At 44.1% G+C, this 25,154-nt stretch overlaps 1 protein-coding gene across 2 annotated transcripts in view; it reads right to left on the bottom strand.

Moving 5' to 3' along the window:
• Positions 1 to 1,285: 1,285 nt before the first annotated feature.
• The window catches only part of tspan4b (tetraspanin 4b), a 36,564-nt gene continuing 12,695 nt past the window's right edge, over positions 1,286 to 25,154 (bottom strand). The window contains exons 3-9 of one of the 2 annotated variants that reach the window (XM_083648945.1): positions 23,864 to 24,055; positions 17,846 to 17,920; positions 16,074 to 16,169; positions 8,720 to 8,833; positions 8,120 to 8,203; positions 6,051 to 6,096; positions 1,286 to 1,565 (exon numbers count right to left, since the gene is read on the bottom strand). In XM_083648945.1, the coding sequence (XP_083505071.1) occupies positions 1,462 to 1,565; positions 6,051 to 6,096; positions 8,120 to 8,203; positions 8,720 to 8,833; positions 16,074 to 16,169; positions 17,846 to 17,920; positions 23,864 to 24,055 (711 nt within the window). In that variant the 3' untranslated portion in view covers positions 1,286 to 1,461. Of the gene's footprint in view, positions 1,566 to 5,895; positions 6,097 to 8,119; positions 8,204 to 8,719; positions 8,834 to 16,073; positions 16,170 to 17,845; positions 17,921 to 23,863; positions 24,056 to 25,154 lie in introns of those variants that run through there. The other variant, XM_083648946.1, reaches the window with a different exon arrangement.

The following is a 25,154-nucleotide window of genomic DNA, read 5'->3' as shown; positions in this document are numbered from 1 at the left end:
ACCAGACCAGATTCGGCAAGCAGGTTGTCCCCAGCTCTGGCACGCAAATTGTATGGACGAGTGGAAATGACAGCCTGGTGTCGCACACCAGCATCTCGCGCGCATAGCTCAGCCTCACCTGCCCTATTGGCGCGCATGAGTGTGTGTGTTGCTCACTAAATGTTATTCCATCAGTGATGTCACAATGTCTCCTTGTGTGTGTGTGTCCCCCATTATATCACTGATGACATCTTGTCACAATGCCTTGTGTGTGTGTGACATCACTGATCAGTCTTGTCACAATGTGTGTGTGTGTTTGTGTGTTCGCGCGTGCGTGTGTGCGTGCTCCCTTATTACATCACCGATGACATCACATCATTAGCTAATTAAAAAATCCGGCTCCATCAGGTCACCCCACACAGGTGCCCTTTACACACCCTGAAGGTTTCAGCACGATCACACGTAAAACGGCATAGCTGTGGCCGAACACAGAACTTGAAAGAAACAAAGCCCACATACTCAATTTTATATATATATAGATAACTGTCCTTGCATGAGGACATTAAGGATGTGGAAGGTTGGCTAATCACAATCAGGTTTGTTACAAAGCCGGTTTCACTGGTCAGCTATGACTTCCATATCCACACATGCATTTGTTTACCATGCTTTTTGTTTGTTTTACAAAGCCACCTTTACCAACTGTTGTAGTGGGTTGGAACACTCCTGATTCAGGTTTGTGCATTATACACTGCAGTGGAGAGATATGGTGAGCTGTGTCTTTTCATTGTTTTACATATTTACATGAACTTGTCTCAGTGCAAAGAAGTGCATTAACTTAACTGTTCATTTAGTCATAGAGTGGATCATGAGAATGCAATAGAAGAGACATCCACTATGTGTTTTGTTTGTTTTTTACACTAGGATAAAAGAACAGTTAAACTTTAATTCTGTATTTATTGTCAGGGAATAGTGTATATGTTTGAGATTTTTTTTTTTTTTACATTGTTTTCTATGAAAGTATTTATAAGAAAGATGTGTGTGGTCTGTGTTTTTTGCTCACTTCAGGACTGAAAGATTATTTCATACTACCCTGTTAACACACAGGCCAAAAACGTCAATTTCCTCAGTGAAATGACCGCTCTACAGTAGATGTGAATTCTATCCATCTTTCTCTTATTTAAAGGAGTAATCTGGTCTATTTCCATGAATCAAATATCAGTCATCTTATATTTTAAAGGTTACAGTGCCTAACCAGAAAATATAAAATACTTTCCCAAATGAAAACTGAAAAGCTCTGAAGGCATGGTTAGAGAACAATGTGCTATATTTATATTTGAATGAAGTCAACCACAAACACCATAACCACAGTTTCACGTTTGGTATGATTGACATTAATGACATTAATTGATGTCCTGTCACACCACATGCATGATGTCATCTGTCACACCACATGCATACAGTATTAATACATGTTTGTTGAGTCTACCAAAAACCCACATTTAGATTGACAGGAAAAGGGTAGCTCACAGTACAGTACATTGGGTTAAAATTTGTGGCTGGTTTTGGAGAGGGTCTTGGGATTTGACCTACAGAAATCCAAAATAAATGTTATTATAATATGTATATATTACTGTATTTAGACCAAATGTCTGTAGATTAACAAACTTAGCTAACCTCAACTGACAGACACATAGTTGAACCACAGTTGTTTTATTCCGAAAGACTTGGAGGACCTCGCATTTGGAATATCTTGCCCCTGTTTGACCTTTAGAACAAGTGCTAACACATCAATCGTTTGAATTTTCACGTCTGAAATCCATCACTCACGATAACGGCAGAAGCACCCGCAAGGATCAGAGCCTGTATGTGTTTATGCGGGCGGCACCTCATAGCGGGCAAGGATCGACACCAAGCCTACTTCGCTGTCTGGGTTTCACACCGTCCAAGCAGTCGATAATCTCCGTTCATGCGTCCAGTGTGCCGGGTATTCATCAAAGGAGTTGTGGAAGCGCCTTTCTAAAGCTACACGCTTGCGAGACTGGGATCCTCCTCTCACCGCCTCCCCGCTGTCGATGCTTGGGACCGGTGAGTGACGGCACCGGGACGGAGGGCCCTCCGGCCTGGGCGGCTCGGCTCACAGCTCGAGCTGAACGACCCATTCCCCAGAGGCGCAATGGAGGACATTTCGAAGTTAAACCCTGATGATGGCGATCTCAAGCCCATTCGTCTGAGGACGATAGCGACGAGGAAGATCAGGTCTATGGCATTTATAACAATTCCGTTACTGATTCCACTTCCTTGGAGGGGTCCCTTACCCCAGGGCTATTCGACTAAATTGTTCAGAGGGCCACATTATCAGAAACCTAAGGTGCCGGGGGCCGGACCGTTCCCCGAGCCATTATATTTACACTTGACACAACCCGCCACCACATTTTCGCAGCCGCGCTGGAACTATTATTAAATAGGGGGTGCTGTAAGGAATGGAATCCTAGCTGCAAACGTTCCGTCTGGGCACTTTGGCTCCCCTGGACCAGCATTTTTAGACAAAATTATCTCCACTAAAAATGCTGGTCCAGGGGAGCCAAAGTGCCCAGACAGAACGTTTTCGGCCGGGTACGTGATGGGATGGAAGAAATGGCAGACTTTATGCCTTGCCATTTTGACCGTTGAGGACGTCGAAGATGTTTACCAATTCGGATTCATGATAGCTGGACATTTGCTGATTGGTGTTGGCATCGCAGTCGTCTATCGTAAAATTTGTATGACAATGGGGAAAAATGAAAGCCCAAAGATAGCCATTCTCATGATCATGATAAACGAGCTGGCCCGTGTTGTGAACTCTCAGTCTAATGCGATCACAGACCGCATGAACTATCAGACTAATGCAATCACAGAACGCATATCAAAGGTGGATGGTGTGCTTGCAGACGTGATCAAAAAACTGGATGAGATCTTGGAGACGGTGCAATAAGACGGGACTGAAGTGTTTTAAGTTGAAGAGACGAGCTCCGAGGGAAAGATTTGGATTATACTTTCCTCTCGGGTAATCAAATTATCCATCATTTTTCTTTCGGACCCCCAGACTGCCTGATGGTGTATGAGAAATTCTCCCCGTTGAAGGGGCCGGTGGAAACGAGGAGCTAACCCCCCTCAGTTCACCCTTCACCTAAAAAGCTGCAAGATAGTGACATTGGACAAGGCCGTATGTTCGCTTACCACCCGAGAGGGAGGCTCCCACTATCTGGTTGTTTAGGCTCACAGCTCACAAGGACAATCTATGGACATTCCTGACCACACTCAAACTGACACACACACACCACACAATCTATCCTCGCCCCATCCCCCCCCCATGCCGCCCGGTCCGGCCTGACAGCCCTTGCAAACTCTCTCCTCCACTCTTCATCCTTCGCCCCCCCCTCCTTCCCTCGGTCACATCTGAATGGGGCCATATATATGGAGGCTGCTATGAGCAATAATGCATAGCCCCCAGTCCTGTGTGAGCGAGCTTCTCCCCCCCCTCCCACTGCTAAACCCCCGTTCCCCGCAAACCCACTCCTTCCCCCCCCTAGTATTTCTTGTTTCTCTGTGTATGTTAAGTCCTTACATATAACAACAAATGTTTATGTATTGTATAATAGTCAAGTGTGCCATTATTCCTATTCAAATCTAGTAATAATGTTAAAAATAGTCTTAATTTGAGTATAGAAGGTGATATCCATTTGTGTGTTGTTTTTTTGTCCCTCTGTTGTTTGTAGAGGACCGCAATGGAAATAAGCCAATGGCTTTATTGTGTTTTTATCCTCGGTGATTGTCTGTGATTCCCCTGTATTGTTGACATTCACCCAATAAATCAATCAATCAATCAATCAAGCGGGCAGCGTCGAAGAAAATTTTATGTTTTTTTTTATTCATATTTAGAAGAATATTTAATTTTAAATTAACATTAGGATTATACTGTTGTGATGTCATTATTCAGTATCTTCTCCTTTTCTCACTCACTTTGATGTAACCACCTGCTCTCCCTTTAGTCGTTTTACACTACAACAGACAGCAACACAGGCATAAACACTGAACTTATTATTATTATTATGGAAAACCAGATTATGATGAAAATCAAACACTGTAATGTAACAAACAAGGAAAAATGAAATAAAAAAGCTTCTCCCGGGCCAGTCATAAATCTTTGTCCCCCACCCAAAAAAAAAAAAAAAAAATTATATCAAACTCTGGCTCTCAAACTCTTGAATAGGCCTGCCTTACCCCATCAGGCTCTCTCTATGGCTTCCCCATGTGAAGCCCAGGAATTAGCCTGGCCCGAGCCCACACAGGAGATATGACGTCTTCACCACCCTAGTGGCGAGGGCTGTAGCAGGCGGCCCCCGACTTCGGCAATATGCTAAAAGGCGACCTGGGATAAGTCTTTCACAACCAAGGGTTGTCTGGGATGAGGAACGGAGGCCTGACTCCTGCGCAGGTCTGATTTTCAAGACCCGGCCCCGCGACGTGCAATAACGACCCCACTCCGCAAACCCGCACATATGACCACTCGGTACCACAACCTGCCCCGCAAAAATGAGACCCGCGCCCCACCCCGGCACCGCATATATATATAATAACCGTTAATCTGCAGTGCAAACATTTTATAGTAACACTAACGAACCTGCTACCGTTTCACACGGGAGGGGAACAGCAGTCTTTCTGACCGAGACTCTCAGCTGATGTACGTTAATTAGCTTTTAGCAGCTGTGCACAATGTTTTGTGCAGTCCATATAGCGTCACACAATGCACGGTATGCACATACTTGAAACGATGCCGGTTATGTAAACAAAGCGGAAAACGTGTGTCAGAAACATTTCTCCTCTTCCCTCTGCCTGCATCAGAGTCAGACCAGCTGCAAGACACACCCCCTGCCTCATGCAACAGAAAAACATACATGGCTCCTATGTTGTTAGACCCCCCCCCCGCCCGCATTTAATTAATTTTCACCCGCGCCCCAACCCAGTCATTTAAGTGTCTTTTTTTACCTGCACCCCGCGTTTTTTTGCGTGGCCCCGCGGAACCCCGACCCGGTGCAATACTCTGGCCCTGACTGACTACTGCCCTGCCTTCCAAATAGGCCCGCTTCCAGTGACGGCAGACTCAGTGGACCTACAAGGCTGGGGGCCCAACAGGTCCTCGCCTCGGCTGTTATCTCAGAGAAAACCCGCTGGCTTGACCTCGCCCGCCTTACCGAGAAGGAGAGGGAAACATACCTCAACTACCCCATCTCCACCCGCCCGCTCTCTTCCATGCCCATTGCCCAGGAGGTGAAGAATACAGACTGGACGTCTCAGCCCCATGCATGGTGCAGGCGTCTTGGGAACCCGGCACCTCCTCACGGGGTGAGTTTGATGAGACTGTCTGGACATTACGGGAGAGATGAATATCCCAAATGCGAGGTCCTCAGAGTCTTTAGGAATACAACTCTAGGTTATGACCATAACCCCGGTTTTATAGAAAGATGACGAGGACCTCGCCAGATTACCTTTCTTGACCAGGGTGGCTCGAGAAGAGGTCTTGTCAAATGTGAAGTGGTACGCAGGCTGCTTTTGCATACATAGGGGCACCGCCTCATGCCAGGCACAGAGGCCACGCCCTTCGTGCCCACCCCATTGTGTTCACAAATGGTGTAGAGATAATTGTCTTCTAGGATCTTGCTGGGGCAAGATATCCCAAACGTGAGGTCCTCCTCATCTTTCTATAAAACCAGGGTTATGGTCATAAGCTCAAGATACAGGTTTGGGTCACTTTGCCAGTAGGCAAACATTTAGTACAGTTTAAGCTATTTCCAATCTGCTATGGTTTTTCTCAACAGAGAAATCCAGGATTGATCCTTGTGGTCAGCATTGATTTTTTTTATTTTGTTTTTATCCAACGCTTTAAGTTTGGGTCATTTGAGACACATTGAATGAATTTAATGTTGTTGTTGTTTGGATCAGGTTGGTGGTAGTCTCGGATCGCAGAGCAATCCATAATAAGCATTAACATCCAGGAGCTTGTGAACGGAATCAGTCCAAGTACTTTTCTGCACCCAAAATCTGGCAGTACATCAGCATGGAGAAAGCCAGGGCCAGGATCTAAGCAGGGAGAAAAGGCACAGGTCAAAGAAACCATCATGATTCCATCAAATCAATAGCTGTTTATAGTATCCATAGAAGAAATGACATTGAAATTCATATGAAGTTGACAAAATGATGTCCATGTCCATAAGATTCCAAAGAGCAATGAAAATCCAATCATTTGACAGCATCAAAGGCTAGGTTCTCCCTGCAGGGCAAAAGTGGCCCAAATCTGAATGCGATGGAACTAGTCAGTGGAGGGACAGAGAGACCTCATAAGTATTTGGGGTGACCAGGGGTGTAGTGTAGAGGTGCCGGACGCCGGAGCGCACCTATGACACCAAACTCTCAGACACTGTAAGTCCACAGTATATATGTATATATACACATATATATATATATACTGTGTTCCATTTAATGTCTTTAATATCACAATCCAAATCATATCCATAATGTTTATTACCCTTATGGGGCGCAGAGCAAAGTGTTAGAGAAGATGGAGAAAGGAGATGTCATGTCAGATCCAAAGAGATTTGGTTTGTAACTAATTACTATTTGTTATTGTTATGCCTCCGCCGGCGATAGCCAAACCGGAGGCATTATGGAGCCGGGTTGTCCGTCCGTCCGATGATCGTTAACGCGATATCGCCTTGACGAAATTTAATCAAATTTGCCTCAAACATCAACTTAGACTCAAGGATGATCTGATTAGATTTTGGTGGTTAAAGGTCAAGGGCACTGCGACCTCTCGAACGCCATTTTAAAGCGTGTTAACGCAATATCTCAGGAATGCCTTGACGGAATTTCATCAAATTTGCCTCAAACATCGACTTGGACTCAAGGATGAACTGATTAGATTTTTGTGTAACCCGTCATTGGAGCCAGCCCGCCCCGCCCAGCCCGTTAAAATATCTGAAAATTCCGAACCCAGCCCAACCCAGCAGCCCGCAACAGCCAATTTAATGTAATATGTCTCCGGACTCAGGAGGAGCACAGCAGAGCTTCCAAGGTGTGCAAAGTAGCTAATAACTCTGTCTCTCTCCCCCCCTCTCTCTCACACACACACAGACACTCATGCTGCCGTGCGCGACAACAGTTGTACTGCTCTGGATTAGTTGCGCGGCTGCTTTCATGTCGGTCTTTCTTCAATTAATTAAGCGTAGTAGTGTGCAGCAGGTGCGCAGACGGCTTGCAGATACGGCTTTTTTTAATTACCTCATGCGCTCGCAGCCGGTCACGTAGCCTACTCACGTTGCAGTAACGTTGACAAATAGATCACAGTCGGTCCACAACAGAAAATCTGCGGTGGCATTAGATGGACACTTCAAATAATAATTACAGCAAATAATCCTTCCAAAATGTTTGTTTTGAGAGCACATAGGCTACCTCATTGAAGCGTTTCTTTACTCCATGTAGGCTATAGTATAGAGAGTGCAGCAAGAGTCTGTCTGATTGTGTGTAGACCTACGTGTGTGTGAGAGAGAGTTCACGGTTAATTACTCTGCGTGTTTCACTGCTCTAAATTATTTAATAATGTTGCTTTGTCACGTTCTGAGCCTGCCCCGCCCGCACCCGCGATATTTTCATAATTTGCCAACCCAGCCCGCGGGACCCGGCAGGTTCTGGGTGACCCGCGCATCACTAGTGTGTATGAAATCAGATTATGTGTACCGCGACTATTCTGGCTGCATCCAATCTCTCATTTGGAGAAAGAAGTGGCGGAGCGCTGCTGGGGTCCGCTCCGGCAGGACTACAGCCCAGGGGGCGACACTTCTATGCAAGCAAAACTTGAGGGGTTGTATTGTAGCCGGTCTGTGTTTGAAAGCATATCAAAAGAAATGGCCGAACGGGGCCACAGACGAATGTTGCAGCAGTGTCAGAGAAAAGTTAACAGCCTTAAGCTAAGTTTAAAGAAGCTAAAGACTCAAACCAACAAAGCGGTCATGGTCGGATCACCTGCCCATTTTACATTGAGCTTGACCGTGTTTTGGGTGATATACTCAGCACACAGATATAAATGACAAATGTTAAAGTTAACTACCTGCACGATACCAATACAGACTCCAAACACCAGGACTGAGGGGATGTTTTCTAAGAGCCACTGCCTGGCCTTCTGGTAACATGGCTGCAGAGGACAGACAGAGCAAAGGAGAAGTTTTAGAAAGAAAGGAAGAATAACACGAGTAAAGAAAGCATGAGGAAAGGTGTTGAAGTACATCACCACAAATAAATTGCCTTTTATGGGCCATTCCTAGCATTATTTAATGTAGAAAGAAAGAAAGAAACCCATTAACAATACTATTGAAAGTGTGAAAAATCACATCCATATGAAGGCATTCACACACATCTGGAAGCAGGCTGCTTGGAAACATCTTGTGCATGATGAGCTAGCTGAACTTTGACCCCTCTAGACTCTTTGCCCTCCTGACACCCCTTCACCCACCTATAAGGGTTTTTCACACTACACTTTTTTAGTCTGAGTGAAAGGTTTTATGCTCTCTTCTGATACTAAATATAGCTCAAACGCTTGGTTTGACCAAGTAATTTTTTTATAAGCATTTCATGAAATGTCTGGAAAAATAATGGTGGATGTAATCCCTTGGTTCGTATGTGGGCGTGTATATTTGAGAAGCAGACTAACCTCGCTCCATCCGTCAACACATTGATCTGTCCCCACAGAGCAGCAGGATGAGGGCAGTGTTCCATTCAGCACATCAAACCAGTCTGTTTTGTCCGTGACTCCGCAACACTTAAACTGGGACAGAGTGAGTTAGATTAGAACAGGGGTTCCCAAACTTCTCCATGCCAATGCCTCCCAAACAGCATTAGCCTTTGGCCGTGGCCCATCCGCTGCAAGAAGAAAGAAACCCATTGACAATACTATTGAAAGTGTGAAAAATCACATCCATACAACCTCAGAATATATTTCCTTAATATAACCTAATAATTACACTTGTATGGCTATGTAATTACACTTGTATGGCTAATCTTCTCTCATTTCTTCATATTCAATATTTCTGTTTTCAGTTATAAACATTATTCCAGACTATTACCCACACCAAGGGGAAATGACAATTAATCTGATGATATTTTGACTCGCAGGCAATTAGACAGATGGGCATGGCAAATGTGATTTTTATGTGGAAGGAAATGATTCAATTATATTTGTTAATAGTACTGTAGTCTACACTAAATATAAGTATAAAAAAAACAAAAAACATAACATAACAATAATTTCCTTCCCCATAAAGATGTTTTTTAAGCATTGCTATTAATTTTCCTGAGGCCCACCTAGTGCCCCATGGTGGCCCCTGGCCCTCACTTTGAAAACCACTGACCTATAGCAACTAAAGCAGTCAATGAATGGTGGTCAAGCTAACATTATCTAATGTTATCAATGTTATAAATGTATCGGGTGTCATCAGGTTGCTTGCACCAAATCATAATGAAGGACGTCGTAATGTCATCTGGAGTTGTAGGACCCCGAGCATTTCCGGTAGGCTGGACACACATGGTGTATTCACCATATGTAGCCCCGCCCACTTGACCCAGTTCTTCCTGTTCAGAACACTGTCTGTTTCAAATCTAGTCTGACTCTGGCTCTTAGGAGTCTGCACTCACCTTAATTCCCCTCAGCAGTGTTGGCCACAGTTAACACAATGAACACAATATAAGTACTGTACTGTCACAGTGTAAACACAACAGGAAGTAATTGGCTGACCCCTGCATTGGAACATATTGGTGAATTTTACACTTGCTCGCACTGAAACTTGGAAAATACTTGGGAAAGATGAATGAAGATCCCCCCCCCTCGGTGGCGCAAGGCACTCTGGGTATTACTGTAGTTTTGGAAGAAGTGATGCCACCATTTTAGCCTGAAAAATATTAGGCAGAGGTCCACTAGTCTGTCCAAAAGGGGGTGCTGCCGCACCCTCTGTTGTTTTGTATTGGAATTGCAGTGTCAATAAAATAAATAGATATATATGATTAAAATGTGTTTTATATGTTTTATACTGTGATATGTAGGGTTTATGAGCAAAGCAGAGGGTGGAGATGTTATTTTTGATGTTTGGTTTATAATAAGATAATAAAATATAACTAGAACGGGCTAAATTTGCTAAAGCAAATTGAATTGTGCTTGCTGTGGCGCGACGCTCCGACCCCCTTGCAACGCCCCTACCTTAGACCGCGCCCTCCCAACCAGTATAAACACAACCCCAATCGGCAATGTGTAGCTAGGACGTGTTTAGGCGGTTGCAAGGGTGTATTAACTGGTTGCTATGGTGTTTTCGGCTGATCGATGTAGGGCGTTCGTAGATCATTGCTAAGGTGTACTAAGTAGTTGTGGGCGGGAAATGGGCGGGCATATCTGAGTACAAGCGGGAGGAGCCAAGGAAACCAGGGCAGAAAGAATTTTGATCATAGAGGCCCCTATCGTTGCATCGGCGTAGTTTCTAGGCCGAGCGCCTGGCGCAGCCCTGATCAGTGGGCGTGGACCAGCGCACTTGATATCTTGGTGTTGGCGCTACACGCAGCCTAAAGCATTACAACCACGCCTTTTAAGCGTAAAATTATGCACCGTCATGCTCATTGGATAAGTGCAATAAACGAATCACACGCTTGCCTTTTAAGCTCCAATTCCAGTGGTCCAGTAAAACCAGACAAAGCCAAGCGCTCTGTCCCCCCCCTCCCTTCATCCAGTCTGTCTGTCTCCATATATAGGCTATTATTCCATATTATTATGCTTCTCAAACCAATCTAACTGCAGTTTAAATACTGCAAGCATGTAAATACGCTACACTATAGCAAGATCAAAGTGAAAAGAATGTTCTAAAGGCATCAGCTAGAAAAATATAGCCTATCCCTATATGATGAGATTAATTAGATTGGTGAAAGTTTGTCCAGAGAGATATCGTTTTCTCTCCCCTGCTAGGATGGTAGGATATGCACATAAATATAGCCTACATTATGTAAAGTCATTGCATAAATGTGTTTTTATTGTAAAACTAAAATGTGAAGTAGAGCCAATTTATTGGAGCGGACATCACAGTAGGACATGACAGTAGAAGCGCGTTACGCTGTCACTTATCTAAATCACGTTAAATCGACAAGGGATATATATAGGCCCAGGATGACATATAGGTTTCACATAGGGTGGTGTTTTCATTTCGATGTTTTATTTGGTCCAATATTGAAATGTTCTACAATTGCAGGTTGTGTTACCATTACACATTATTTAGATCAACCTTTATATCTATTTCGGCTCATTTGGTTGCTATTTAGTAGCGAAATGGAGTAGCCCATTGCATGCTGGGACATTCACAGGCAGTGAACTTACAACTGCTTTTTCCTATGGGACATGTGTTGTGTCTGTCTGAGCGAGGGAGTCAGACAGAGACAGTCGTATTGTGCCTGTCAGACTGAGGAGAGAGGGAGAGAGTGACACAGAGAAGGGTGACAGAGAGGGGAGCGCTCCGCGCAACTGGCGCACTGAATAGGCCTGGTTTTCAAAAGCGCTAAGCGCTAAATTTACGCCAGGTGGGAAGATGTCATTAGGCCGGTATTTAAGGCCGACACGTCCATTCTCGCCCATTCTGGGACTGCCCATTCGGCCTAAAGCGCATTTGGCAGCGTAAAGCCATATTGATATCTTCCCGAGGCAGGCGCAAGGCACGTTTTTTTGCGTTTAAGGCCCGTTTTAGCGCCGAAGGCCTGTGGGAGAATAGGGCCCAGAAGCTACGGTTCCAAACTTATGAACCAAAACATAAAGAGGGCAGCTATAGCGCCACCGTGAGGTCAATCGGTATATTTTTTTAGGCCAGAGTAGAAGAGTACTCTATGAACCTATGTACCCAATTTGGGAACAGTTTTCGTCAAAATTCAAAATGGCGGGAAATCTAGTTAGACGGAAATGGGCGGAGCCTATATCAGCAGATGCGGAATGACCCAGGAATCCAGGGAAAAAATAAGTTTGATTGTAGACGCTACGATTCAACAGTTATGGACCAAAACGTAAAGAGGGCTGTGTATAGCGCCACCTAGTGGTCAACTAGCGTAATTTTTCCACCCATAGTAAAAGGTGACTCTGTGAACCTACCTATGAAGTTTGGTAGTGGCAGATCTCCTGGTTTCTGAGCTACAGCTAATTTTACGCCAACGATTTTGAAACCCCATTCAAGTCAATGGGGGGAAAATCGCACATTATCGCGAATATTGCGAAAACCGTCTAATGAAACCCTTAGCAATGCAAATGTGCATAATTCCTCAATGAGCCGCACGTTGTGACCTCTCACATGTCTATGTAATGTGAAAACTGTAGGAGAAATTGCGAACACAACTTTTGGGAACGAGAAAAGATAAATAATAAAAATAAAGGAGAAGTATAAGAGATTCCAAGATTGTGCTTGCCTATCAGCAAGCACAATAATAATAAGTTCAGTGTTTCTGCCTGTGTTGCTGTCTGTTGTAAAACGACCTTCCTTGCAGCACCCCCTGCTTAAAATGACTTCCAGCGGCCCTGGGCGGACCTGTTGTTGAATGTCAGTTCTTTGGCAACAGCCTCCTCGCATCTAGAGTCAGCTTTATAAACAGCGAAGCTCTGTTCGGTCCTTGTCCTGTACGTGCGAGGTGATGTTGGTGGTATGATTATTTTATACGAAAAATCGTCAAACTCGTGAGTAAAGTAAAGCTGGAAATAGCAGTCCTCATTTCTGATTGGCTATACCGCATCGTCCCACCCAAGGCTTCCTTGGATTGCCGTGCCGCAGACATGGTGAGCACTGAGCAGATCGGCACGCAAATCCGACTGGACATGTATAGCCTACAGGGCGCTGTGGCGCTGGCCCAAAAATAGAGTCAATACGCATTTACAGAAAAATACACAATCATGTCTGTGCAATAAGTAAATAACTCACAGTTAGGCTATATGGTTTGCAATTGCAAGTTCAACTATAGGCTATATGAAGTATGATCTCATAACCTTTGATGCTGCCATCTCATGCTTGTTGATTTAATGGTTGTTTTGCATTTGCTGACATCACGGTTATGAACAAATTCTTAGATGACCCACAGTAAAATTATAGCCTCAGCAACAACTAACTGCATAGTCATTAATAGAAAAGTATTAATGTCCAGCAAACACACCACTACTTGCAAGTAGCCCATTGTTTTTTTTCCCCCATACAGAAGCGTCATGCCCCTTGTAACTGAGGGGGCAATTGGTATAATCTCTTAGAGCCGCCAACTAAAGCTTCGAGAGCCACCAGCGTCTTGCGAGCCGCGCAATGAGGAACTAGGCCCTAAGTGATACACACATGTTATGGGAGTGGTATATATACCCCTGACATCAATTTCTGTGTTAGTAGACTGGTTAGTTCCTTGCTCTGCTCTCCCCTAGGAGGGTAATGCCACATACATGCGCAGTAAATCTCTGTTTTCTTATTTTTTTTACATCAATTTATTGGGGGAGACACATTTTATCAGGCTTAAATATTGGGGGGGATTTGTCGTTCTCAATGTATATTCCCGCTACGGCCCTGTCATTAACCAACTGAATTACTGTTGATGGCGGACATTGATATCACATACGTTCCTTAGTTTATATGAACGCTAATGTGGCTTCATTACCTTCATTAACTCATTGAGTGCCAATGACGACTTTAGTCGTCAATTCGGATAGTAACGTTGAGTGCCAATGACGACTAAAGTCGTCAATTGCGTTTTTTGACGGTGGGACGTGGATCAAAGCCAGATCCATCTCCTGTAAAATTTTGGGGCATGTTGAATGTGTATAACCTATTTTACCGACCCATATACATATACAACCATTGACAGTAAACACAGACCCAGACAGCAGCAGGCTCGATAGACAGAGAGACAGGCAAACAAGCTAGAATATGATGCCCACCAGCAGTAAATCAAGACCAGCAAGAAGGTGTAGGGTCTGCGCACGCAGGGGCCAGCGCTGCTGGTTGCAGCTAAAAAATATTATTTGGCCAAACAAAATTCCTTTGTTTTCACTATTTTATTGAAGGAAATTATTTTTGAGGTGTCATTACATCAGAAAATATTAGCTTCAGAGTCAATGATGTGCTTGAAATGCTTCATTTCACAAAAGGCGGAATATCTCAGCTTCTAAATTGAAACGTGTGTTTTTGCTAAAATCAACCTATCTTCTCCGGCTGATAACTAAAGAACGGAAAATGATATCAATAAACTTTTTTTGCAGATGATAGAAGAGAGTCTCATCGTTCTTTGTCCGTGTTCGGTGTTTACATAGTAATATCACACAATATTCTGTGGGCCTCGAGAAATCACTGAAAACGCTCTGAAACTCTGGCACTGGGAGCGTCCGTTCTGTGGCTGGCACTCAATGAGTTAAGAGATATATATACAGTATATATCATATATATATATATAAATATATATATATATATATATATATATATATATATATATATATATATATATATATATATATATATATAAATGTAGAAAGAATACCCTAAGTCTTAGGGTATCGAGTCATAGTCTATTTTTAATTTGTCTTTTTTGAATGTTTCAAAACTGCATGTTTAAATAAGAATAGGCTAATTATTATTTCCACCCACCACTCATTTAATTTGGTTAGTTACTTTCATGTAAAAAGTTTGGAAGGAACAAACCTTCAATGCATCCTGGGAGAAATATGCAAATGTATTTGTCCAATGTGGTCCAATGACATTGCGCTCTGTCAGAACTTGTTTGGATGTCCTGATGTTGGTCTTGTTAGTTATGTTGGAAAATGCCACCAGTCTGTGTGTCTGATTAGGGGCAGTTCATTCATTCATACTGTGAGCTGCTGTGCTTTTCTTGATGGCATTGTTCTATCCTTATTGATATGTAAACTGCTACCTTGTGTTGATTTGTTAGTTGCTGACTAGCTATTTCAGATGCGCTCATCATCAGGGCCGAATTAACACAGTGTGATGCACCAAGGTGACCCAGACTTGAAGTGCCCCCCCCCCACCACACACACTCACACACACACACACTGACACACACATACAAAGTGAAATTTACTATGGCAATAAATACCACCGATTTACATTATTTACTGTATTGCTAAAGTAGGGCCTCAACACACACACATACAAGACACAATGTAGATGATGTGGACTAACATCATCACACATGAATACAATTGGGCTAATTTAATTTACAAGACTCTCAGCTTTCCAGTCACACTCAATTTCTGCAATTCCAATATTGTTTAGGGGTCCTATATGCAGAAATATTCAGAATAGGCAAAAATAACACATTTATAATGCATGCATTTTTTTGGAAGAATAAAATGGATTAGCATAAAGTGGGCATGTCTGTAAAGGGAGACTGGGGTACCAATAGAACCCATTATTATTCAGATATCTTGAGGTGACAGGTCAAGGGACCCCTTTGAATATGGCCATGTCCGTTTTTCCCTTTCCAAAATGTTGTCTAAGTTTGGAGCGGCATTTACCCCCCTTGCTGACAAGCTAGCATGTCCTGGTTGGTATCAATGGATGCCTTAGATCTTCTAGTTGCATATGATATCAGTAGCTTCACTCTAGCTTTAAAAATGAACCCGCTACAGGGAGGGAGAGGTGACATGGAGGTGAGTGAGAAAAGGTGAATAATGACATCACAACAGTTTAATCTTAATGTTAATATTCCTCTAATCTGGCGACAAAGTGGCCAATTTTTTGGCAGCCGTCCCCCCCAATGTTGGATCGGTTACTTAAATTGGCCTAAGTTGTCTTGTTTACTTTATAACCATTGTGTAATTATTATTATTATTATTATTCTTATTATTGTTGTTATTATTATCATTATTATTATGATTACATCACTACTTTTGTGTGGAATACCTTTGCAAGGCGACACTAGATTGTGAAACACAGATTTGATCGAGTAGACAGTCACTCACAAGTTAGTCACACACAGTCACTGAGGTACTGGGTTGGACCAAACATTCTCACCATTTTCTGGACATTGTCCCAGGATTTCCTCAGTCCATCCTCATGTGTGTAAGTCTTCATGCCTTCCTTTAACTCGTCTTGTGCTTTGGAGTCCAGCTGAGAAGAATAGCATGCACAAGAGACAAGAACATTCATTGAATTGATTTTTTATTTTCTTTTTTTTATGTGTGAATGAGTAATATAACTGAGTTGATAACATTCTGACTCTCAACACAAGATTGAATTATGAAGAATGTATAGTTCAAACAAACGGGTGATAAGATTTTTTTTTTTAAACGTCCCTCCATCTTGCCTAGACTGAGAGCTCGCCGTTCATTCACAGAACGTCCTGGTCCAAATGATGTCATAATAGTGTCATTTGTAGCCATGGTGTCACTATTACTGTTATTGTTACTGTACTATCATTATCACTATCGTTATTGCTCTCTCTCTTTCGCAGTACTTCCTGCACCAAATGAGTCATTTGCCCCAGGAAGTACACTGTGAATGGGGAGAATCTTGGTCCAGGCAAGATGGAGGGAAGTTAAACATTGTTCATTTGCATATACTACTGATTTTGTAATGATATAAAGCTGGTTGAAAATCAGCAAAGGGGCCCTTTAAGCAAAAGTGCTTAGATTCCTTCAAGCTGTAGTGTCATTGTCATGGTCAAGGCCACCTTGGGATCCCACACAAGGGGTCCATGTCCAGATACCAGTCGGGCGAGCCATCAGTCACCCCTAAACTCAGTCACTTGTCATTCTTGACGTCGTCAAAGTAGGCCAAAAATGGCTCCCAGATGTTGAGAACCTTTTAAGTGAGTTGGTTCTCAGGGACCTGAGTCATTCCATCTGTATAACAGAGATCATGTCCATCAGCGACACCTGAAAAGAAGGTGAAGAGAAGGACTTCCATTCCTTCAGAATGAGTCTTTTGGCGACAGTTGTCCCCAGTGTCAGAGATCGTTGCACAGCTGTAGAGAAGTTCAGAGAGGACTCCGAGCAGCCGAAGATGGCGAGTTCTGCCTCCGGCTGTAGGGTTATTTTGTAGGCCTTAGAGTACCAGTCAAATATTTTGGCCCAGAATCCTGTTAATGAAGGGCAGAACCAGAAGGCATGAGATAGTGTGCCCTCTGACACCTGACATCTGTCACACATTGGCGAGACAGAAGGGAAGATCTTGTTTAATTTATGCTTGGAGTAGTGAAGACGGTGAGTGACTTTAAATTGGATCAGCTTGTGTCTGCTATTAACTCAGCAGAGTTGTACCATAGACAGACTCCTTTCCCATATAAGCTATGCTTCTCTAATCCTCTCTGTAGAGGCCATGTTGCAGTTGTCAAACAAATGACTATTGGTCAAACGGGTTAGGGTACTCTGAATCCAACCCGTTCTAAGGCATGACTCCCATGTCAGCAACCTGTCTGTTCTGTTTCATTAAGCAGATTGTGTGAATCCACCAGAGGGCAAAGCATAGAGAATATAGAATATAAATGTTTACTTTTTTTGTAAGTTAGACATTATTATATCTAAATTCTACACTACCTCAAAGCATCGGTAACGTGTCCCACATTGTCCCATACAAGCACACTCTTTGTCCCAAATTTGGTTTGCTGGGATCTGGTCACCCTACATAATGGCATGTAGATGACATGGTGGCATGTAGATGACATGGTGGGGTGTAGATGACATGGTGGGGTGTAGATGACGTGGTTGGGTGTAGATGGCATGATGGGGTGTAGATGGCATGGTAGGGTGTAGATGACATGGTGGAGGTGGAGAAGGTTGGCTCACCTTCTCATGGAATATGTGTATGACCAACACAAGAGTCACTTCTGTCAGGACCAAGAGCAAAAGGATCACAAAGAACTGCAGAAAGAGAGGACATAGAAGAAAGTTGGTGAATAAAATATGTGTAAGTAGTTTGTAAAAGTATCTTCATATAACATTCAAATGGTAACAACCTATATTATTGTCCTTGACATATTTTATTCCATTAAGAACATTTAATCTGCAGTTTTACTTCATTTCGAACTCGAGCTCTCACTCTAGTGCCATATTCGCTGCGTACGCAGCCCACTGGAAGACTGTTATTTTTGCTCAAAAAATGAAATGGCAGACATGGTTTGCGGACCTGGTCTCCTTGGCGCAAGGTCCGCCCTGGGCGCTGCCAGTACGGGCGGATCTTCTATCCCAGGCGGAGGGGGAGGTGTTCCACCCCTCCCCAAGCACGTGGAAGCTAGCAGTCTGGCTCCTGAATGGGACCATTTGCTAGCCCAGGGCTTGCCCGATAATGTGGTGTGCACTATTCAGAGTGCTAGGGCTGCTTCGACCCGCTCTCAGTACATGTACAAGTGTTGGTGCACGGATAAGGGCGTGGATCCAGTGAACTGCAGTGTGCGACCAGTTCTCTGTTTCCTTCAGAGCCTGCTTGATGCGGGCCAGTCCCCGCAGTCGCTTAAGGTGTACGTAGCCGCAATTTCTGCTTGCCACATGTGAATTGAAGGGAGCCCCGTGGGGGCATGCCCTTTGGTCTCGCGCTTTATGAAGGGAGTGCGTAGGCTGCGCCCGCCGTCGCAGTGTGTCTTTCCCAACTGGGACTTGGTTACGGTGCTGGACGGGCTCACGGGTCATCCGTCATCTGAAGTTTCTGTCTTTAAAGACCGCGCTGCTGCTGGCCTTGTCGTCAGGAAAGAGAGTTGGTGACCTGATTGCCCTATCGGTGCAGCAGGCCTGTATGGTTTTTGGGGATGATGGGCGCAGGGTTACGTTGCGACCTAACCCGGCTTATCAACCTAAGAATATTAATGCCAGCTTTAGGTCTATGGTCATAGACTTGTCAGCATTCTGTCCCCCGCCGTTCAGTTCGGGCGAGGAGAGGCGCTTGCACATGCTGTGCCCCGTAAGGGCGCTCTCGGCCTATGTGGTCAGGACGCGTTCGTTACGTACTACAAACCAGTTGTTGGTCTGTTTTGGGCAGAAGGCCCAGGGTGGGCCCCTTTCCAAGGATCGCTTATCACACTGGATAGTGGAGGCGATTGCTTTGGCATACTCTGCCATTGGGTAAGGTACCCCCGGAGGGTATCAAGGCGCATCATCCGGGTTGTTGCATGGAGTTTCGGTGGAGGACATGTGCGCTGCGGCCTCATGGTCCTCTGATCACACGTTTGTTAGGTACTACAGCCTCGACATGTCCAGTTCGCGTTTCTCGCATGCGGTACTGTCAGGGGCAAGAAGGTAGTATCGTTGCCGCTCAAAATATCATACCGTCGGGCATGAACGTCTGCCATGCGGCCGTGGTTCACCGATGCCTCTCGGGTCGCTCTGAGGGGTGCTCCCGGCAGCAAGGGTTGAATTTGGCACTAGAGTGAGAGCTCGAGTTCGAAACAAAGTAAAACTTTAGGGTTGTACTACAACCCGGGTTTTACGAGTGAGAAGGAGAGCTCTCACTACCCAGCCTTGCTGCGTCGATGCATCGTTGGTTGCGTCGATTCTCAGCGGGCTGGAAGAATGAGTGGCTGAGCGTGACGTAGTCACGTGGGTGAGGTGGGTGGCCGCCTCAGCCCCAGGGGGGCACCACGCCACCTACTGGTGGGTGGTCGGTTTTATATTAAAGGTCATTTTTGGAGCAAAAATAACTTTAAGTCTTCCAGTGGGCTGCGTACGCAGCGAATATGGCACTAGAGTGAGAGCTCTCCTCACTCGTAAAACCCGGGTTGTAGTACAACCCTAACGTTCTCTGTCTCTGTCTGTATGAGCAGTGTTGGGCAAGTTACTGAAAATGTTTAATTAGTTACAGTTTGTAGTGAGTTCTCTCAAAAATAAATATAATTACTTTAAACTTACTAGTTACTTCAAAGTAACTAGTTACTAGGGAAAGTAACCATTACTTTTAAAGGTCTAGATTATGGTTAACACTAACCCTCAAGGTCAGCCAAAGGTCTATGGCTTATAGCCTACTCAAGGCCATTAGCCTCTGGGCCTTATAGCCTACTTAAGGTCATCCACCTCTGGGTCTTATATAGCCTACTTAAGGTCATTAGGTTTTGGGGCTTATAGCCTTTGATATACAATGCTAGACAATTACTTTTCTCAAATGTATCAAGTTCCTCGAGAAATTGCCTCCCACCCAAGATGCACTGATTCAGCATGTGAAATGGGCACTGCTGCAGGTCAGCTTCTACTGGAATCAGGCAACCTCTGTCCAGCAAAATATCCAGAGTTCAGTACGTGGGGCTGGTACTGGGACTCCATGACCAAGACTTTGGAACCTTACTGGGCGCATCTTTCAGATGCCAGTAAAGCCTAAGCCATCATTCTCTGCTGCGGCTACAAAAGGTCATGTAGTGGGTGCTGTGAATGTTGTAAAGCTGGAGCCCATGGCACCTCAATGTGGATGCAAGAGTGCCTGTACCAACAATGATGTCGAGACAACGATATTTGAGTAACCTGGCTGTGGATATAAGGATATAAACAAAAACCACTTGTCACGTGAAAACTTTTATCCAAAATCAGTCACCCTGATAAATCAAAAGGACTGAGCACATCTAACTCAATCTAACTTACCCCACCCCCCAACCCATGGACATATAGGGCTCTATCTTCCTACTGGCCTTAGGCGCTAAACTGGCGTTAAACGCAAAAAAAAAACACGCTTTGCGCCTGCCTCGGGAAGATAGCATCATGTTTTTAGGCCCCGAAATGCAGCTCTCCTCTGCCATCTCACTCTCTCTCCCCCTCTCTCTCTCTCTCTCTCTCACTCCCTCTCTCTCGCGCGTCAGACAGGCACAATGACCGATGAAAAAAAAGTTGTTATACCGTAGTTTTGAGCCCCTGTCATTCAGAGGCTTTTGCATCATCCTACCTGTGCAGCGGGGTAGAAGAAAAGGTAGCGAGAGAAAGCGATATCATTCTGCCCAAACTTTCACCAATCTAATCTCATCATGACATCCAAGGATAGGCTATATTTTTCTAGCCGATGCATTTAGAACATTCTTTTCACTTTGATCTTGCTATAGTGTAGCATATTTACATGCTTGCTGTATTTAAACTGCAGTGAGATTGGTTTGAGAAGCATAATAATATGGAATAATATATTTGGAGACAGAGGGAGGGGGGAGCTCAGAGCGCTTTGGTCAGGCTTTTTTGACCGGATTGGATGCTCCGTGGAAGGGAACATGAAAGGGACATTGTGATTCATTTAATGCACTTCTCCAATGAGTACGTTGTGAATAATTCTATGCTTAAAAGGTGTGGTATAATGCTTAAGGCCGCGTGTATCGCCGATTCGAAAATATGACTGCGCCGGTCCACGCCCACTAATATGGGCTGCGCCCATCCCCGGTTTTACAGGGGTGCAAAAGCATGCATTGCACCCTTATTTTAATTGTCTGCATGCTCAGTTGAAAAGAGTGGTAAAAAAATAAAAATAAAAAAATGCTGCAGCTGCACAGTTACTGTTTAAACTTGAATTATAATTGTTGTTTTCCTTTGTTCTTTGATGTGAATTTATGGCTTTTTGGCACCTATATGTAACCTTTTAAGGTTGAGATAATTGAATTATCATTATATGGTCCAAATATTTCAGTAAACACTTGCTTGGCTGGTATCATTCTACTTTAAATGATGGTCAAATGCATTATTTTTAGTCAAATAACACGTCAAATTTGGCCACCCGGGTCGACCCGTGCATGTGCACCCCTTCCTATCTAGGATGCATCCCTAGTCATCTTGTTCTGGAACCGGCCCTGGCTGTGCTTGGCGCTAAGCGCTAATTTAAGGCCAGTGGGACGATAGAGCCCATAGGCTACTACTCGCTTGTACATATAGGCACCTATAATTTTTATTATTTTGTTCTGTTGTTTTTGTTTCTGATATTATAATATTTTGTTCAAATTCTAAACACCTTTGGTCAGTATTGATAGCATTTCACATTTATGGAGAGCATTGATGCACAGACTGGCTATTACCTGTATCAATGGGAATGGGTTCTACTCTATTTGTCTAATTGTTTCAATAAAATCTGTAAGATACATACTGTAGATTGTTTGTTTCCACCAGTTTGATGATAACTTGTTCTTACAACTCTACACTCAATCTGGGTGAAAGTGTATGTAAAAAAGGGATAGCAGCCATATTGGTAGCCTATTTACTATGCAAAGTAGAGTGCTATAGATAGATTCAATCAGAAATCTGGGTATTACAATGTGTTTCTAAAACTCAAAAACCATAAAACGGACACAGAGTTTGCTAAAAGCATTGCAAACAGTTATCGTAAAACTCATATTCAGGTAGCCACCATCTTGGAAATATGCAGATTAGGGGTCCACACACATCTTCCCTAGTAAAGATAAGCATTCCAACACCTTTCTAATGGTCAAAAAATATAAGATAGACACCATGTCTGAATTTCTAGCTCATCTCTTTCAAAAGTTATAGCCAAAAGCTTTTTAGGGCAGTGGTCTTATTGGATTTGGCCGGGCTCGGGTGCTCTGGCTAAATTGTTAGAGCATGCCCTGGGCTAATTCTGGGCAAAATGTGGTGCTTTTAGACTTGATTTGCATGAACTTAGTCTCAAAGTCCCTCAACTACTAGGTTTGAAAAGTAAATTTTGTATGGTGTTATAAATCGAGTGATAACACACATTTAGCAATGCTAAATAGTGCAATGCTATCACATATTTTCTAACTCTAGGGATGTATACCTTGCCAAAAATCAATATGCGCATTATTCCCAACCCTTCTGGCTCATGGACTAATATGTAGATAGATTTTTTTTTGCAAGATTTTGAGTGTAAATTATACACTTTTTTAAAATTTATTCCAGTTTTACTATACCAAACCTGTTAAAATCATGAAAACAATGATCTCAATCAATTTCTCATGCCAAAATCATGCAGAAAAGTGGTGTCATTTGTCTCTGTATGATGTCTGGTTCAAAAGCTATGACCCATATCCATTTTCGTCAGACATTGCAATATGGCCACAAAGGTGGCCGGCAAACCACCATGGGACACTATTTCAACGGGGTAACAACAACATGTGTTTATTAGACACCTTGAGGAGTAAAAAAAATCTATGTTAGAAAAATATATCTTTCGGGTGCATGCATGGGGAGCCCCGTTCCTACTGGACTATTTAACCTTTTAGTTATACTACAGTACCAATATATACATGTATAGTCAGAGTGACATTGAATTGAAGAGGTAGCTAATGTCCTCATGGGCTTCTTGTCAAGGAACTTAGATATTCCTGAGAAATACTTTGTCCTTCCGTGATTTTCCCAATGACAGAGAACTTACTTAGGTCATTAGTTTATGGGGCTTATAGCCTACTCAAGGTCATTGACCTCTGGCTCTTATAGCCTACTCAAGGGCATTAGCCTCTGGTGCTTTTATCCTACATAAGGTCATTAGCCTCTGGGGCCTATAGGCTACTTAACGTCTTTAGGTTCTGGGGCTTATAGCCTACTTAAGGTCATTAGCCTCTGGGGCTTATAGCCTACTTAATGTCATTAGCCTCTAGGGCTCTAGCTGCAGCGTGTGGAACATTTTTGCCAGGCAGGGAGTAGGCGTCTCTCCCCAGACTAGGACTGATGATCATAAGGATCATCCTCTGAAGTTTTCCGCTATTTTCATGTCCTACAGTAACTAGTACCTAGTCCATTTAAATTTCAGTAATTGTAATTGAGTTTCTAAATTTGAAAAAGTAATTATATTGCTAGTTACTGCAAAAAGTAGTTAAGTTATTAGTTACACTGTGCATGAGCCAGCATGGATGTTCCTGTATTGGGCCCATTCCCTGCACTTCTCACCGTGATCAGTAGGCAACGCTGCTCCTTCAGGGCGCCCAGGCAGCCCAGGAAGCCGGTCACCATGGTGATCCCCCCGGCCACCAGCAGCAGATTGGCAGCTGAGAGCGAGGGGAAGGACAGAGGGAGGGAGGAGAACTCTGCCTGCGTGAAGGACAGCCACACTCCCACACCAAACAGGCCACATCCCCCAAGCTGGTAGGAAAACCCATGATTAGCCACACCCCCACACCAAACAGGCCACACACCCCAAGCTGGTAGGAAAACACATGATTAGCCACACCCCCACACCTGTATGACAGCTCTTTGCATCATTCCTACACTAGTACACAGGGACAGCCTGTTCTCGGTTACATGCCGCCATTCCGACGTGCTGCCACTCCGACGTTCCGCCACTCAGAAATATCGGCACTCAGAAATATTGCCACTCAGAAATCCCGCCACTCCGATTTTCATAAGGTCCGCCACTCCGAACTTGATTTGACTTCCAGTTCACGTTCAGGCAGCTGAACCTCGTTCAGACAGGCACCTCTCTCAGATGCTGCTAAATGGGTTGCCTCGAATCCTCGAAATGATTGTGGAACCCAACAAAATTAAAATAAAGACATGTTGTTCAAAGATGTTGTTGGTGCTCGTGCTCCCTCTAACTCCACAATGTGCAAGATAGTACGTGTCTCTATAGGCAGGTGCACAACGCACACACCCTGCTTAGAGAGTTCTCACTCCAAACTTGCACTACAGCCCCTCTTTGTCACGTGCCTTGTGCATTTGAGGTAATGCGCCCCGGAGCCTTGTGCGTTTTATGGAATGCACCACGGGCGGCCCGTTAAAAATCACTCTGCACCTGTGGGTTCAGGTAAAGGTCAAGTACACCGTTGGGCTCATCGTCCAAAACGTGTTTGGGTGAGGGGACCCTCTCACTCCATGGATTTGGGTTAGGGGCATGGGGACCCCCTTCTCCCCTGGAGACCCTAACCCCCCATCATATCCAGACCCTAACACTAAGACTACCTACCCATGGCAATGTCTAACCCTAAAGGCACTGACAGGGTTCTGCGCAGCCTCGACTTGGAGCCTTGCCACCGACTAGCGGCGACAGCGAGACTGTGCATACTCGAACGTAACTCGACGCGTTGGCTGCAGTACACCTCCAAAAACACTAGGGGCCCTATCTTCCGACAGGCGCTATCCCCTATTAACACTTGCGCACCTGTTTGCGCGTGCCTTAAGGCAGGGAAGATAGCAGTCCGCCTTGCGCCAGTGTCCAGGTGTTATGCCGAGTTTTGCACCCCAG

The sequence above is a fragment of the Poromitra crassiceps genome, assembly GCF_964638095.1.
Source record: "Poromitra crassiceps genome assembly, chromosome: 13".
Taxonomy (NCBI): Eukaryota; Metazoa; Chordata; class Actinopteri; order Beryciformes; family Melamphaidae; genus Poromitra; species Poromitra crassiceps.
The sequence above is the reverse complement of the archived record's forward strand: the minus strand, read 5'-3'. Positions and strand labels throughout refer to the sequence as shown.